This window comes from Marmota marmota, unplaced genomic scaffold (assembly GCF_001458135.2).
Source record: "Marmota marmota marmota unplaced genomic scaffold, marMar, whole genome shotgun sequence".
Lineage (NCBI taxonomy): Eukaryota > Metazoa > Chordata > Mammalia > Rodentia > Sciuridae > Marmota > Marmota marmota.
This window is the reverse complement of record NW_025999977.1, coordinates 32,274,812-32,293,581: the sequence shown is the minus strand read 5'-3', so window position 1 is coordinate 32,293,581 and position 18,770 is coordinate 32,274,812. Positions and strand designations below refer to the sequence as shown.

At 37.3% G+C, this 18,770-nt stretch overlaps 1 protein-coding gene across 5 annotated transcripts in view; it reads right to left on the bottom strand.

The window, feature by feature from the left end:
- Positions 1–18,770, bottom strand: part of Fez2 (fasciculation and elongation protein zeta 2) — a 50,360-nt gene that overhangs the window by 1,645 nt on the left and 29,945 nt on the right. For 2 of the 5 annotated variants that reach the window (XR_007348128.1, XM_048804561.1), the window contains one exon: positions 17,762–17,839. Coding sequence is in view for 3 of the 5 variants with exons in the window: in XM_048804560.1 (XP_048660517.1) it covers positions 879–889; positions 2,249–2,314; positions 15,487–15,562; positions 17,759–17,839 (234 nt within the window). In the remaining 2 variants the exon portion in view is untranslated. Of the gene's footprint in view, positions 1–856; positions 890–2,248; positions 2,315–15,486; positions 15,563–17,758; positions 17,840–18,770 lie in introns of those variants that run through there. The other 3 variants (XM_048804560.1, XM_015479773.2, XM_015479774.2) reach the window with 3 other exon arrangements.

The window sequence follows — 18,770 nt, the reverse complement described above, 5'->3', positions numbered from 1 at the left end:
GTACTATTGTTGAAGCGGGGGGGGGGGGGGGGGGCTGGTTGTCAAGGGAGGGGGGATAAGGAGGCTGCAATGAACACAGTAAGCAGGGGTGAGAAGAAACTGAATTAGCCCCCAGTGGCACCCATCCTATCCTCCTAGGGCCATGTGAGGCCCTTCTCCACCTTCTTACTTCTGACCTTTGCATTAAAACTAAGATTACAATATGTTTAGGCAGTCAAGTCATGGCCATCTGTGTTACTGACAAAAGGCCAGCCAAACAAGGGACAGGAGCATTGTCCCCTTGAGCAACCTACCCCTCCAAGACAATGTCTTGTTACTAGTCCCTGAGGAAGAGGGACATTGAACAGGCTGTGAATTGCCACAATGGGTGGGAAAGGGCACTTTACTTTACCCGATGTCAGCACCTTCTCCCATACTCGTTACACCCACTTCCTTTTCTGGGCCACAGAACCACTACAGAAGTGGCTTCTTTGCCACCCAGTCCTCACAGCACAGAGCCAAGACAAAAGCACAAGGCATGCATCACCAGCTCAGCATGAGCAGGTAGGTGCGACACCAGGCTACACACAAGAGCCAGAGGCCTGGGCAAGAGAAGCAGAAGAGCACAGTGCTGCCTTCCTAGGGCAGCGGGGACAGCATCACAACTAAGCCTAGGCATTCAGAGGAAAGAATTAAAAACCCGTTCCCCCCAGAGCTCTTCCATGCAGGCAAAGCTCAGGTATAAGATAGCTAAGAATGCTTCCAGAGCACACACTCTGCCCTCCCTTGTGGCAGTGCCATAGAGACCCGCTGTAATTAAAATGAAGACATGTTCTTTATGTTTGTCTCATTCCTGTTCCACATTAGAAGAACAAACCTCTTCCATACCAATCCAGCTTTCATACCAATGCTAGCACAACACAAAAAAGCAAACAAAGATGTCAGGTATGAAAAATAATTCAGAATTTAATAGGGAGAAAAGCCAGCCATCAGAAAAACATAGCAAATTTTAAAATCATGTCCATTTAGTCTTTTCCACACCCCTGTTAACCCACTAGCAACTGACTCATATTTTTACATCTGTTGAGTCTCCCACAGTGGTAATTATACATTATGAACTTGGAACACCCTTCCTTTTTAGTAAAGCTATGGATGAAAGAAAGGCCCATGTGAGATACTACACATCTCAGAAATTCTACCCTTTTTTATGCTCAGCTGACAGAGAAGAGAACCCAAAGAAGGAAAATGTTATTAGAAGAGGAGTCCTCAATTCTGATCAAACACCACAAGGTGTATTTTGTGATGTTTTTCAAAATATGTTGCATGAATAACTGCTGCTTTTAAAAAATAATTTCATTGAAAGGTATTAGTTTTGCCTATAACTAAACAAGGTCTTAGGTTCCCTTTATCATCCAAACTTTTACTCTTTCCTCAGCAAAATGATACCCTTAACTTCTCCGGTCTTCTTCTGCCTCATCAATATTCCCACCCTGTGATCTTGATCTTGTTCCTAAGATAAGATTTTTGGCTCATTTTTCACTGTCCTGGACTTATAAAAATTATTATTTTCTATTTTCCCCTTCCCCTCTCTACCCCTGACATTAGTCTTTTTTGCATTCCCCCTGGCATGGTTAACTGGTTTGACTATTTCTTCCTTCATGTGTTCTCAATGACCATCTGTCCTTCTCCCTTTTCTGTGGTCCCCAAGATGACAAGAAACCACTCTTCTCACACTCCCAGGGCCAGCATGTCCACACCTAATGCCCACGTAATTATGGCAGTATCTTATTAATTTCTCTCTACTACCTCTCTCAGTGTTTTTGTACATTGGAGTTTTTTGTTATAATGAGGACTAAACCCAAGGGTGCACTACCACTGAGCTATATCCCCAGTCCTTTAAAAATTTTTATTTTAAGACAGGGTCTCTCACAGTTCCTGAGCCTGGCCTTGAACTTGCGATCCTCCTACCTCAGCCTCCTGAGTTGGTGGGATTACAAGTGTATGACATTGCATCCAGCTACCACCTCCCTCAATGTTTATGATTCAGCTGTAGAAATTATTTCTGGTCTAAGACCTCAAATGAAAGTCAAATTTTGATAACCATAACATTGGCAGAACACATAGTCATGCTATCTATCCTCACTCTGTACAGTAAGATTAATAAGTTGTGTGTTTGGAAGTTACTTTTCAAATCTATTAAAAAGATTATACATTTGCTGACTGATCAAAACTTCCCAATCACTGTTCATAATACTATTATAAAACTCACCTTTCAGTATATAGTCAGTTAACAAGCTCGGAACTTTTTCACTGTCGTCCTTCATGGCACGGAGAACTGCAAAATAAAGGAGAAAAGGAAAATGGCAACAATTTAAAATACAGATAAAGAATAATATTTAATTTCAAATACTGAAGACTTAATTATATAACTTAATTCATACAAATTAAAGATTATTTGCTGGATAAGGAAATACACCAGTACAGCTTCAAGAATTTTAATTCAGTAAGTTCCGAGAGTTATTTCCCTGATCTAAAATTTCTAAACACTTGAGGCAGGAAAGAGGAATTAGGTTATTTACACGAAGTCTCTGTTTTGTCATAAATACTGAATGTGAGTAGCTGGATGAGCTGTGTGGATCAGAAGGAACTCAATGCTGCCAATCTCATGAACTAGACAAGCTCTGGACACAGAGATAGTTAGCTATGCTCTTCAGGGACCACGTCTGTCAGACTTCTTGGAAACTTTATAAAAAAAATATCAAAGGGAGAGATTCAAGATGGCAGGCTAGAGGAAGACTGCATTCCAAGTTGCTCCATGGCCCAGGATTCAAGCAGCAGAAGTATTACTTAGCAAGGTGGTGAAAGAGGGAATTCACTAAAATTCAATACTGGACTGTCACAGTCGCTTATAACTCTACTCAGAAATTCAGGCGCACTGAACAAAGAATACGGAAGTGCACACTGGAACCAAGCTGGTTGCATCAGCAGCGGTAGCAATGATTCCCTGCAAAGGGGAGGGATAACCCAGAGAAAAGCAGCAGATACATTTGGCACAGAAAATCATGTAGATCAGAAAAGCAGCTGGCCTCAGCTGATCCAGAAACAGCACAGCAAACTGGTGTTTGAAAAGTGCTGTTTCTCAACTGGTAAGCACAGATCTGAGGCAGGAGCCATCTTGTGGAGGTGACACTGTAGCTGTTGCTGCGGGAACCAGGAGACTATAGCAAACATTACCACACTGTTCTGGCAAGTGCCTACCATGAGGCCAGGGTGTACCTAGCAGAAGGTGAGTGAAACAGGCACAGAGAAGATTGTAACCAGGTGGGTTCAAGCCAGAAAAATGAAAGGGAGTGCAATTTGCTTTCCCTTTGAGTCTGGTGGTTCAGGTGACCAGCTAAAGAGGGTTAGGAAAGTAAACAGGTGGTACACTGAGGGACTAAGCCTGCAAAGGCCATATTCGTGGGCAGCCCAGTGTGTACAGGATTGGCTCCCCTGCCCCATGAGTAGAATTTTTGAGAGGTTCCTGAGATACAAACTCCCAACAGAGATAACATCTGCCTGACCTAGGGGCGTGTTGATCTAATCTCTCCAGAGCAGAGTCCCTAATGCCTGACTAGAGCCAAACATTAGAACTCCTTTCAGAGAACTCTGCAGCAGCCCCACTCTGCAAGCGCTTCGATCTGGTCTGTCCAGGCAAAACTCCAACAGTACTTCCCACTCCATCCTCCCTTATTCTGGTGAGAAGGTAAGTTGAGAACTATTTCAGTCAGTGTCAGTTTTAGGTCGCTCCAACTGGCAGCTCAGTGAGCAACACAAAAAGGGATTAAAAACCCCCAGCCCTGGCACTTTCTCTCTCTCTCAGTACATAGCCCAAGAAGAGATGGAAAGAAGAACAGCTGGGCATAGGCAGTGACCATCCATCCTCATTGACTATCTTGACCACCTCAGTGGAACAATTCTTTCATTTTTCATTAAGAATCTGTGTGTGTGTGTGTGCGCGCGCACGCGTGCGTGCACGCGCACACACGCGCTTTGCTAATTGGTTTGTAGGTATATACACATATAAGTATTTCTTTTTTTTCTTATTTTTTAGCATTTTTTTACAATAATTATTTTTTTCCTTGTCTTTTCAGAGTTAGGGCTTGTGGTTTCTTTTGGTTTTGATTTGTTTTGGTTTTGTTTGCTTGCTTCTCTTCCTCTCCTTTCTTTCCCCACTAAAAGAAACTCTCTTGTTCCCTCTTCCCTTTTTCTATTTCTCTCCTTCTTACAACCATCACTTGCTACATCTCTTCTGCATCCTCTCTGAATTTAGAACATTATAAACTTTCTTCTACCTTCCTGTCACATTTTCTCTTAATGAACTGTACTTTCACCATCTTTTAGAATTATTTGGTTTACAAAACTCCTGCCCCTACCATTCATGTTGTTGCCTGTGGATGGCATATTTGATACCTACTATTTATTTTAATGCCAGATCTAGTTCATGGCTATTCATTGGTTTTGCTGCCGACAACTGCTGATCCCACCATTTCTGTTTTTGTGCTAATGTTGTAGATGTTATGGAGGCACCAGGTATTTGTTCTAATGTTGTCTATGGTTTGCTTTAATTATTGCTCTTGTTTGTTTCCCCCTTTTCTGTGAGGTGCTGAGAGCCTACAGGGACATTACATGTTCTCAGGGGAGAGACTCTGCTGCTGAACTAAACCAGCCAAGACAGTGCACCTTGCTCATGCTAAAAATCATCCAAATTCAAACTTCAGCTACACCTCAATACAAAAAAAAAAAACAGAAGAAATTAAAACCCCAAACTAAGAACCAGATGCCAAGCAGGAATGGCTACAGGGTCCCACCCACACACTACAACTACTACAGCAAAAAAAAATTAACACAAAGGCTGTGGATATCAGGGGTTTCAACCTAGATGACTCCACGACAGTTTGACAAGTGAAGACTGTGCCCTAAAAAGGTTCACACATCACAGTGAAAGAGAAAACCATTCCAATAGATGCATAAAACCCAATACAGGAATTCAAGAGATATGAAAAAAATAAAGTAACACAATTCTTCCTAATTCACCAGCAACTAACTCCAAAGATACTGAAGTGTAAGAAATACCTGATAAACAATTCAAAAGAATGATTACCCTACATACACATATGACTACACAACCAGTGTGATTCTGCATCATGAACAACCAGTAGAATGAGAAATTACACTCCATTTATGTATGATGTGTCAAAGTGTCATGTATAACTAATTAGAACAAATTTAAAACAATAAAATAAATAAATAAGTGATTATAAAAATGATCAATGAGTTTCAAGAGACACAGAAAAACAACTGAATTCATTTAGGAAGTCAGTACAGGATATGAATGAGAAAAATCAATAAAAGGAGATACAGGTATTGAAAAAGAACCAAATAGATATCTGGAAACAAAAGACAAATCAAATATTCAGGTGAAAGTCTCTCTAACAGAGTTGAAGACAGAATTGGACGATAAAATAACCAGCCTTTAGATTACATTAAAGAAAAGAAAATAAATAACTGTAGCCAGAATATACAAGAACTCTGGGACAACAGTAAAAGACCAAAGATAAAAATTACTGCAGTCAAGGAAGGTTGTGAGATGCAGACTAATGAAAATAATAACAGAAATTTTTCCAAACCTTAAGAATGAGAAGGACATCAAGATATAGGAGGCATTCAGAATCCCAAATAGACAAGGTCAAAAGAGAACCTGTCCATGACACTTTATAATTAAAACACCTAACATACAGAATAAGAACAGAATTTTAAAAGGCTCAAGAGAAAAACATCATATCATATTTAGAGGCAAGTCAATCAGAATTATTTCTGATGTCTCATCACAAACTCTAAAATCCAGGTGGACTTGGAATGATTTGTTCCAAGCCCTGAAAGAAAATAACTGTCAACCAAGATTGCTGTATCCAGAAAAGCTATCCTTCAGAATTGAAGGAAAATAAAAACCTGCCAAGATAAGCAGAAACTAAAAGAATTCATGACTACTAAACTGACACTAAAGTAAATACTTAAAGAAATACTGCACACAGAAGAAATCTAAAACAAATCACAGAGCCCACAAATGGACAAATCTCATTTGAAGATTAGCTAAGCAAAGGAGAAACAGGACCAAATTAAACATTAGAAACAAATCAAAATGGCAGGAATAAACATTTCTCTAAATGGTAAATGGTCTCAACTCCCCAATTAAAAGACATAGGCTGGCAGAATAGAATTTAAAAAATAAGACCCAACTAGATGTTGTTTGCAAGAGACTCACCTTACAGGCAAAGATAGCCAAAGGCAGGAATAACTACTTTCATATCTGAAAAAAAAAACTAACTTGAAGCCAAACTTAATCAGAAGAAACTCAGAATGTTACTTCATACAAGTAAAGGGAATGATTCAATTAAAAAAAATAACATAGTGAATGTTTATGCCCCAAATTTTGGTGCTCCTAATTACATAAAACAGGCACTATGCAAATTAAAGACTTAGACCACAGTACAATAACACTGGGTGATTTCCACACACCTCTCTCACCAATACAGCTAAAAATAGGAAATGAAGAAATCATATACACTACACACACACACACACACACACACACACACACACACTGAAGAAAAAAATCTAACCAAAGAGGTGAAAGACTCTACAGTGAAAACTACAGAACACTGAAGAGAGAAACTGAAAAAGTCATGAGAAGATGAAAAGAAATCCCATGTTCATGGATAGGCAGAATTAATATTTTTAAAATGGCCATATTACCAAAAGCAATATGTAGATTCATTGAAATTGCCATCAAAATAGTCCAGACATAAACATCCAGACATAAACACTCTTCAGACCTGAAACATAATATAAATCAAATGGACTTAACAGACAACTATAGAATATTTTATCCAACAATAGCCAAATACACTTTCTTTCTAGCTGTTCATGGAACTTTCTCCAAAACAGCCATATTTTAGGCCACAAAGCAACTCTTAGAAAGTACAAAAAAAAATTGATATAATTGTAGCATCTTATCTGATCATAATGAAATGCAATTTAAAATTAATGCCAAAAAACCCTACAGAAACTATACGAACATATGGAAATTGAATAATACACTTTTGAATGACAAATAGGTAATACAAGAAGTCAGGTGAGGAAATTTTTTAAATATTAGAATCAAACAAAAATAGTGATACAACTTACCAGAACCAATGAGGCACTATGAAAACTGTTCTAAGAAGAAAGTTTATAGCTATGAATGCTTATATAAGAAAATCAGAAATATCCAAATAACCTCATTAATGATACATCTCAATGCCCTGGAAAAAACAAGAACAAACCAATTTCAAAATCAGTAGAAGGAAATAATTAAGATCAGAGCCAAAATCAATGAAATTGAGAATTAAAAAAAAAAAAAATACAAAGGATCAATGAAACAGAGCTGGTTCTTTGAAATGGTAAACAAAGATTGGTAAGCCCCCAGGCAAACCAACCAAAAAAAAAATAGAAAGCTGACCCAAAATAATAAAACTAGAAATGAAAATTGAGAAATCACCACAAAAATCACAGAAATCCAGAGGATCCTTGGGGACTGTTTTGAAAACTTACATTGAAAAAATTGGAAGACTAAAAAGAAATGGATTCATTTCTAGACACAAACAACCTACCAAAATTGAATCAAGAGAACATAGAAAACCTAAACAGAATAATAATTAGCAATGAGATAGAAGCAATACTTAAAAGCCTTCCAACCAAAAAAAAGCTCAGAACGAGATGGATTCTCAGCTGAATTCCACCAGACCTTTAAAGAACTAATGCAGCTCCTCAAATTATTCCATGAAAGAGAAAGAAATGGAATACTTCCAAATCATTCCAAATGACTCATATGTAAATAAGATAAAGACACATCAAGAAAAGAAAACTACACACCAATATCTCTGATGAACTTACATGCAAAAATCCTTAATAAATTACTAGCAAATTATATTCAACAACTTTAAGATTGTACATCATGACCAACCTGGTTTTATCCCACAATGCAAAGAAACTCTTGACACATACGAATCAATAAATGTTAATTCTTCACATAAATAGAATCAAGAACAAAAATCACAGTCATCTCAATAGATGCAGAGAATTTTCACAAAATTAAGCACCAATTTATGATTAAAAAACACTGAAGAAGCCAGCCACAGAAGGAACCTACCTTACATCATAAAGGCAAACTCAAAGCCAATATCTTAGGGAATAGGGAAAACTGAAAGCACAGCCTTTAAAATCCCGAACAAGACAAGGATATCCATTCTCACAAATCCTATTCAATATAGTATTAGAAATTCTAGGCAGAGCAATTAGACAAAAAGAGCTAAAAATAGGAAATGAAGAAATCATATACACTACACACACACACACACACACACACACTGAAGAAAAAAATCTAACCAAAGAGGTGAAAGACTCTACAGTGAAAACTACAGAACACTGAAGAGAGAAACTGAAAAAGTCATGAGAAGATGAAAAGAACTCCCATGTTCATGGATAGGCAGAATTAATATTTTTAAAATGGCCATATTACCAAAAGCAATATGTAGATTCATTGAAATTGCCATCAAAATAGTAATGACATTATTCATAGAACTAGAAAAAAGTCCTAAAATTAATTTAGAAAAATAAAACACCCAAAATAGCCAAAGCAATTTTATGAAAAAAAAAAAAAAAAAATGCTGGAGGTATCACAACACCTAAATTCAAATTACAGAGCTATAGAAATAAAAACTTCATGGTACTGACATAAACAGAGACACACAGACCAATGGTACAGAATGGAAGACACAGAGTCAAACCCACACAGATACACTCATCTGATCTTTGACAAATGTGGGAGACCAACCTTGCACGTGACTGAGTCATACTCCCCAGCTGGGTGCTGAAGCGCTCAGTTACAGAAATGTGGCAGAGCTTTCCCCACTCTTCTTGGGTTTGAGGGTCAGTGTCTTGTGCATGGGTGTGTCTTGCTACAGCCCCATGGGTGAAGCTATGCTCACCTTTGTAATAAAATTCCTTGCCCTGATTAGGATAGAATCTTCCATGGAAGTGCCTTGTGTGTGTCCCCTTCTCTTACTGTGCCCTTGGATGTGGCCTACCCAGGTGTCAGTCAATCTGGTGACAGTGGACATCACGAAGATACTCAGCCCCCTGAAACCTGACCCCTTGCCTCATTTGAATACCTTCTCCTCAATAAAAGGGGTCAGCACATGCTCTCGCTCTCTCTCTTTCTGCAGACCCTTAAGGTCAGAGGAGCCGTCACAGCAACCCCAAAGAAAAAGGTATTTGTGTCTCTTCTGTGGTTATTTTGCGCAGCCCAGTTAGCCCAGTTCAACTGGAGTGACCCCTGAGCCTTTTAGTCGTGAGAACAGACAAACACGCCAAAAATATACATCGGAGAAAAAAAACAGCCTTTCTAACAAACAGATGGGAAAACTGGTTATCCATATGCAGAAGAATGATACTAGATCCTATCTCTCACTCTGTACAAAAGTCAACTCAAAATGCATTAAAGACCTAGGAATTAGACAAGAAACTATGCCAACTCTAAGAAGAAAATGAAGGTCGGGTCAAAACTCCAACATATAAGCACAGGAAACAACCTTCTCTGTAGGGCCCCTAAAGCTCAGGAGATAATACTGCAAGTTAATAAATGGGATGACATCAAATGAACAAGATTCTGCACAGCAAAGGAAACAATTAAGAATGTAAAGAAAGAACCTACAGATTGGGAGAAAATCGTTGCTAGCTACTTGTTTTAGTCAGCTTTTTTACTGCTATGATCAAAAGATATGACAAGAACTACAAAAGCAAAAGTTTATTTGGGGGCTCATAGTTTCAGAGGTTTCAGTCCACAGACAGCTGGCTCCATTCCTTGAGGCTCAAGATGAGGCAGAATATCATGGTGGAAGAGTGTGGCAGAGGAAAGCAGCTGGGAACGGATACCAGGAAACAGAGAAAGTCTGTCCTCACTACAGACAAAATACATACCCAAAAGGAATGACCCCAATAATCCACCTCTTCCAGCCACATCCTACCTGCCTACAATTACCATCCAGTTAATCCCTATCAGTGGATCAATAAACTGATTAGGTTTTTTATTAATCCAGCCATTTTACCTCTCTCTTACACTGTCTCACACATGAACTTTTGTGGGACACCTCACATCTAAACCATAACACTACTTTTCTGATGGAGGATTAATATCCAGAATATATAAATAACTCAAAATACTTACTATCAAAAACCCCAGATAATCCAATTAATAAAAGGACTAAACAGACCCTTCTCCAAACAAGTAGTCAAACAGCCAACAAATGTTAGAGTCTGTAAACAAGTCAGGATGGCACCTGGCAAATGTTAGAGTCTGTAAACAAGTCAGGATGGCGCCTGGCATTTTGCCAGAGGGAGTGGTTTGTGAAGTAACGCCAGCGAGCCATTAAGTGTGGAGATTTCTTATTGGTTGACTGCTATATGTAGTTTATGTTAATTAGGATAAGCTGTGTGGAATGTATAAATACCTGTGTTGTCCTACAGTAAATGGCTCCTACTCCTGCTGTATCAACGTACACAAGTTGTTCGTCACCCCCCAGTTATTTTGCTGCAGCCGGACTGTGGCAGAAGGCAAACAAATATATGAAAAAATGTTCAACACTGTTAGCAATTCGGGAAATCATATCAAAACTACACTGCAGTTTCATCTTACTCCAGATAGAAAGACAGCCATCAAGAATACAAACAAGAAATGTTGGAGAAGATGTAAAGAAAAAGAAGCGCTTTCACACTGGGAGATTGTAAATTAGTACAACCACTATGAAAATCAGTATGGAGGTTCCTCAAAAGTCTAGGAATGGAACATAGGCATACCTATGTTTATAGCAACACAATTTGCAATAGCAAAACTATGGAACCAGCCTAGCTATTCATCAATGACTGAATGGATAAAGAAAGTATGGTCCATATACACAATGGAGGGTTTTTTTCACTTTTTAAAATTTGTTCTTCTTAAATATACATGACAGTAAAGTGTATTTTGACATATTATACATACGTGGAGCATAACTTATTCTAATTAGGATCCCATTCTTTGGTTGTACATGATGTGGAGTTTTACTGATAGTGTAATTCATATATGAACATAGGAAACTTATGTCCAATTCACTCTACTATTTTTCCTATTCCTATCCCCCCTCTCTTCCCTTTATTCCCCTTTGTCTAATCTACCGAACTTCTATTCTTCCCTCCCCACATTCTTGTTGTAAGATTAGCATCCGCATATTAGAAAGAACATTTGACTTTTTTGGGGGGGACTGTCTTATTTCTGTTAGCATGACAGTCTGACAGTCTCCAGGTCTATCCATCTAGCTGAAAATGGCATAATTTCATTGCATTTTAAGGCTGAGTAATATTCTATATATATATATATATATATATGTATATATATATATATATACTGGCTCCATTCCTTGAGGCTCAAGGTGAGGCAAAGTATCATATATATATATATGGAATATATATATGGAATGTATATGGAATAATAATATATATATTGGAATATATATATGGAATTTTACATTACTCAGCCTTAAATAATATATCACATTTTCTTTATCTATTCATCAGTTGAAGGGCACTTAGGTCAGTTCCATAGCTTAGCTATTGTGAATTAAGCTGCTATGAACATTAATGTGGCTGTGTCACTGTAGTAGGCTAAGTCCTTTGGGTACATACTGAGAAATGGGATAACTGAGTCAAATGATGGTTCCATTCCACATTTTCTGAAGAATCCCTACACTGTTTTCCAGAACAGGTGCACCAATTTGCAGTCCCACCATCAATGTATATGAGTGTACCTTTTTCCCCACATTCTTACCAACATTTATTGTTATTTGTATTCTTGATAACTGCCATTCTGATTAAAATGAAATTAAATCTCAGTGTAGTTTTAATTTTCATTTCTCTAACTGCTAGAGATGTTGAACATTTTTTCATATATTTTTTGGCCATTTGTATTTCTTCTGTGAAGTGCCTGTTCAGTTCCTTTGCCCATTCTATTGATTGGGTTATTTGATTTTTTGGTGTTAAGTTTCTTGAGTTCTTTATATATCTTGGAGATTAATGCTTTATCTAGGGTGCAGGTGGCAAAGATTTTGTCCCATCCTTAAGCTCTTTTTTCACATTCTTTATTAATTCCTTTGTTATGAAGAAGCTTTTTCATTTGATACCATCCCATTTGTTGATTCTTGATTTTACTTCTTGCCCTTTAGGAGTCTTGTTGAGGAATTCAGTTCCTAACCTGATGGAAATTTTGGCCTACATTTTCTTCTCGTAGGCACAGGGTCTCTGGTCTAATGCCTACAACCTTGATCCACTTTGAGTTGAATTTTGTGCAGAGTGAGATAAGGGTTCAATTTCATTCTGCTACATGTGGATTTCCAGTTTTCCCAGCATAATTTGTTGATGAAGCTATCTTTTTCTCCAATATATGTTTACAGGAACTTTGTCTAGTACGAGATAACTGTAATTTTATGGGTTTTCTCTGTGTCTTCTATTCTGTTCCATTGGTCTTCATTTCTGTTTTGGTACCAATGCCATGCTGCTTTTTCTATAGCTCTCTGGTATAATTTAAGGTCTGGTACGCAATGGAGTTCAGCCATAAATAAGAATGAAATTATGTCATTTGCAGGAAAATGATGGAACTTGGGAACATTATGTTAAGTGAAATAAGCCAAACTCAGAAAGTCTCTCAAATGTGGAAGCTAAAGAGAAAAAAGGAAAAGACAGCCTAGGAGGGATCTCATGAATATTGAAGGGAGATCAGTAGACTAGAAGGAAGGGACAAAGTAAAGGGAGGAGGGGAAAGAAAGTAGAAATACCAAGGAGTGATATCAGCCAAATTATATGGTTATATTGTGTACATGTATGAATATTATGTACCCAACGTTATGTACAACTGTATGCATAAAAATGGATAAAAATTTATTTTCCATTGTAATATGTGATTTATTTGCTCAAGTTATGGATGAATATTGATTATTAACAAAATCCTCCATAAAGATGGTTTTTGTGCTAGGAAAACAAAAGATGAAAAGCAGCACAGATTTCCATGAAGCAGCACCCACTGGCTGTGCCTTCTTACTACCTTACTACCCACTCCTTCTCTGGTGAGGAGAAACCTATGGGAAGCAGCCTCATTTCAAAGGGAACCTTTGGCTTTTTCGTGCCCCTCAAGTGCTAGGCATTAAACTCAGAGCCTGGTGCATGCCAGACAAAGACTCTACACTGAGCAATGTCCCAAGCCTAACAATTTTATCTAAGACGATAAAAAAGACCAAAATAGAAAAAATAACCACTCGCCTTTTTGTTTTTTAAATTCGAAAATCCAGGTAGAGAAAAACTCACAAATATTATACTTTAACAGTAACTAGCAATTCAGACTTTCTCCAGAATATCCTGGTGAAAATACCTTACTATTTTTCCCTAGTTCTATGACAAGACAATATAGTTTAACTGTCATTCTTTCTCCTACCACTTCCTTAATTATGTGACTTTGAGCAAGTTACTTAGCCATTCTGTCCACCAAGCTCCTCATCTGTAAAATGAGAATAATTAAACCTATCTCAAAGGCTCACATGAGGATTAATTACTCATGCAGATATAAAGGACATATAATACCAGGTATTAACCATAATGAACACCACTAAACAATTGTGATTCTAATGCTATTCTTACTGCACCTGTGATCCCCTTCTAACAGCTTTTATGAGGAAGGTTATATATCCACACTGTGATTGCTTCCGGAGATTTTCTCTTGACTAATACGTACATGTGGTGACAGCAGAGGCTTTGGTCCTCCCCAAAGTCATGATGAGATAACCACTTTTTTCACTTTCAAAGTGAAGGTCATCCTTCCATCTGTTGCCTTCACAATACTGTCACCATAACTGTCTCAAGTTGGCCTTCATTCTCTCACCCACAGATGTCCTAAAACTCTGTCAATCTATGAAGACGTCAATTAGACTCAGGACATTTTGATGACAGAATTGCAATGACTTTGGCTGATTCCTAATCTGAGACGCTGGGGCCTCTCAGGCTTGTGAGCAGTATCCATGTTCCCTTCTTTAGAGTAATATTATGTTCAGCATTTCCACTTCTAATCATGTTTTAGAATTTTTTTAACTTCTATATAAAATCACATACAAAAGCCAGCCTCATTAAATGTAGAGTTGCCTATGAATCAAGAGAACTGACCCGTTAATTAACCATCCCCTGTGTGATCTCAGACACTCATAAATTTGCAAGCCGTTCCTGAAAATTATAGGTCTGGCCACTCGGTTAATCCTTTGGTTCTTTATCCTGGACTGACTAGCATGGCTTGATTTACCCATATCTAAATACAAAAAAAAAAAAAAATTAAAGTATTGTTCAGCAAAGGAAAAGAATAAAATCTTCAGATTTTATTCAGGCAAGCAAGGAGTAAACAGGGTACCATACCCACTCTTCCTCTAGTCGTCCCTTGCCTGTGCCTCCATGTCCTGAATTTCCAAAATAAATATCTTCATGAATATATACCCATGTCATGCTCTTTAATTTGGCTTCTTCCTAACTAGCAATTATCATAAATATCTACTATTAGAACCTAACTGATTAGTAAATTTAATCCCTTCATTTTAAGGGCAAATAAAATAGGACGAATTGATTGTGACTTACCCCAAATCACCCATAATTTCCTTATCATGAGATAAGTGGAGGAAATATTTTTCTGCTAGTTTTTCAATGAGAATGAAGTGACTTCCAGATATCCCAGAAAATAACAGGGACAGAACCAGAATTCCTGGCTCCTTTATGACTATCATAAGATAAATATATGTAAGCATTACAAGTTATTTTAAAATGCCAGCCCCTCAAAGGTAGAATATCTTTGCTTGCTTTATTCACTAAAGTATCCCAAGTGCTAAGAAAATGGCCTGGTACAGAGCAGGCCTTTATCAAATGTTTGCTGTGTGAATGCATGTCATGAAAACATCACTATCAATTTATGTTCTAATTGTAACTACCACCTTGGGTTCTACACTCATAAGAAAGGACACTGTTCACTATAAATCTCTCCTATCCAGTTACTAATAAAGTTGCATAAGATCCACATAAATGTTTATATTCTTATTGAAGAGGTGATGGAGAGTCAAGTTACATTTTTCCCAAAACATGTAGCTCATACGTATTCAAGTAAGAAAAACAAAAGAATTACAAATGGACACTAGCACTGGTGTTGGTTTGTGTTGCTGCTGCTTTTAGTTTCACTTTTATAACAATAAATAATGACACCCATCATTATCTTATCCTGACAAAACAAACAATAACAAAACCAAGCAACTAAGACCAAGGATTTAAGAATCAGCAAAGTAAATCAGGTAACAGTTTAATTTTGTCTTTGCTCACTTTTTGTTAATATTTGAAGATCTTCAACAGATGGTGGTCCATTGTTTTTCTCATAGGGAATGACTGTTGTCAAATACTGCCAAGTCAAAAAAGAAAAAAAAAAGCATCATAAATCTGAATTAACTTGCCTGCAAAAAAAAAAAAAAAATGACACAGTTAACATCTATTTTGCAACACAAAACAAAACATAAGCTCAACACACACATTATCTTTCAGCTGGAGCTCATGTATTTGCCTACCTCTGCTTCCTACAAGTCCATGTTAACAAAAATAACCAGTTTTTTGCATTTCAGTTATTGAAAATTTCACAGAACTAGGTCTGAGGATGATTCACTCAGTTTGTTAATATTTAAAATGAAGTATTATCTAACATTCTTCCTGCATGTTTTTCAACACATTTTAAAATAGTAAAGGAAAACATAGTTTTAACAACTCTGCACAGAAAAATAATTTTCAACAGCTAAATAATTCTGTTTCAGATCATTCTTATTCTTTCTGAACAAAATAGTTAACATGAATAACATGTCAACTTAAAAAACAACCAGCTTCTTCCTTCCAGAATCTACCAAAGACACACCCACAGAATTTCTGAAGCGTATTATTACTAAATTATTGTGTAAGTAATTATAAATATTTTTAGACATTAAAGGTGATGAGAAAAGCAAAAGGAGAGACTGGTCTAAGTGGGGAAATGAATAATAAAAATTAATGTCTGAAATTGAGACAAAGTGCTTAGTTCACTACCTGAAAAATTTACAAGTATCAAGTTATATTCTAAAACTATATCCACTGAGAGCATAATCTGAATATGACTGTCCAGATTCTCCTATTATGACCACCCCACCACATGTATATATGGTTCAGTGCCATTTGCATAAGCTAATGTAGAAAGCTAGGGGTGTGTACTTGGAATCTCTTCAGCCCCATCCATTAGTTAGCCTCATGCCCTAAATCTCAGCTCTACTCCTAATCCTTACTGAATGATAAAACTGAAAAATAAGATCAAAAATTCGATTAACAATGACTAGACCCTGAGGTCCAGAAACGTAGTAAAAATGAATTGTTTAGTCATTAAGAAACTTAGTATTCCACATTTCCTGAACAGACTTCTCCAAGGTGAGGCCCACCTAAATAAGCAAATATGTGTCTTTGTAAAGAACACACAAAAGGCCAGAAATGCGCCTTCCTAGGGCTTCACTGGCAATACATGTGTCAAGCATCTTGGAGAAGCCTGGGGAACCTGTGCCTCGGTTGTCGGCTGGCTATGTTTCCAGGCCTCTTGCCCCACTCCCATGTATCGGGTTGGTCTGGAAGCTATTTCTCCATTTTGTAAGCTTCAGGAAGTGGGAGGCATCAGAATAAAAATAAAAATTCAACTGTCCCTTCTCTTTATGAGCTGCAAATGTCCGTGTGAACCTGCCCTCTTTAATATGGATTAGCTTGCATCTTGAGTAACCCGCAGGAACCTTTGGTGAAAACTCTAGGCAATTTGATTCTTTGGAGAAATTGCCTACAAGCCACATTCTGCCTACCTTCTTAACCTTTGCTCAAGAGCTAATTTTAAAAAGTTCTTTTGAAGTGAAAATTTCAAATGGTAAAAGATAATTTTAAGCACACTCATTAATATAAACTATTTCTCATGTTTGTGATGGTCCTTTCAATCAAATATAATGTGAATAAAAAGCAAATTGCTACACATTTGACTGTATAGTCATACAATGTGTAATTCTGTATAAATAATGTCGAATGCCTCACGACCAACAAGTGAATTGGCTGACTATATAACACCTTAAAAACACATACATTTTATTTAAGAGGTAAAATATGCTTTCTACACTTCCCCCCGCCCTAAAACTCTAGCCTCAAAGATACCAACATCTGGCTCATTTCCCCACCAAAATAAGATCTTGTTTCTTAAATATTTTGAATTAGTGCAGCATATTCTAGTTTTGTTATATTCAGAGTCAGGGTTTTCTACACATGCAATTCATTATGTCAATACATTAATATCTATTTGTTTAGAGACAGAAGTGAGAAATGGAGCTCTGATGCATGTTTTCTGAATGCACTTGGTCTATTTTTAATTTGGAAAGTGCTTTTTCCCTCAAGGTAAATTCTGTTCATTATCAAGAATGTACATATAATGAACTTTCATTTCTCTCTTTTAAGCAATGGTCTTAGTAAATTAGTAAAACTGCCAGCTTTCATGATCTTCACTTACACAAAAAAATGAAAAAAGCAGAGAATGAGGAAAATAAGGATAACCAAGCACCTGTTTCTCTCCACCTGAATTTCCAAAGGTGTGGCGGAAGCCATTCTGAATGACATTTGAGATCCCTTCCATGCTGAAGCGCTAAAGGCGGCAATATAAGGCCAGGAAGAAAAGGACAGAGAAAGAAGTTCAGAGACTATTAGTAATGTACCATGATGATTTATGTGACCAAGAGGCAAGCAGTTAGAAAATGCCACTACTCATTCAGATAAAGCAGACAAAATCATGCTGTCTTTAAAACGTTTTTGCTTCCATTGCTTTGTAGGTCCAACCCAGAAGCAACTGTTTTTATGCTACTATATTATGAAGATTTTTCCTGAAATAGCCAATAAATACATTTGTCCAATGCAAACATTGTCATATTTGCTTGACACACAATTTGCCATGTAATTTGAAGATACCTTTTGATATTGTTTACCTACATTTTATCAAAAGTCTAAAAACTTAATATTAAGAGTATGCATATTTTCAGCTTAAGTTTGTATATTTCCACCATCAGTTTGGAGAACACTAACCTAACATTTGGCAAATGAAAATGCTGTTACTTTGGAGAGTTGATTATTGCTTCCCCACTCACTCTGTAGGCACCTGTCATTGCCTTCATGAAGAAAATGTGAATTGGAAGATGGCACATGCTTCCTGGGGAGCAGAGTGGATCCATTTGCTAGCTGGGCCCCAAAAAATTTCTGTGGAGACTTTCCACTCCGTTTCTAGGAAACAGTTCTAGTTTCTTTCTCCCAGCAACTGCCAAGACTTCCTAGAATTCACTGGACTGAAAAGGGAATATTTTTTTTCCTAAACTACTTATCTTGATTTGTAACCAGTCTACAATGTCAAAAGGCTCAGTGAAAAGAGTCCAGTGGCACCTCAATGGCAGCCGAGTCAAAGACCTTAGATGGATTCTTGCAGCATGACTAATGGAGGGGAAAGGCACCATGAAAGGAAGCTGTGGCCTGATTCACCCATGACTCCTTTCCCTGGAATTTTATAAGGGGAAGTCGAACCAGTAAAC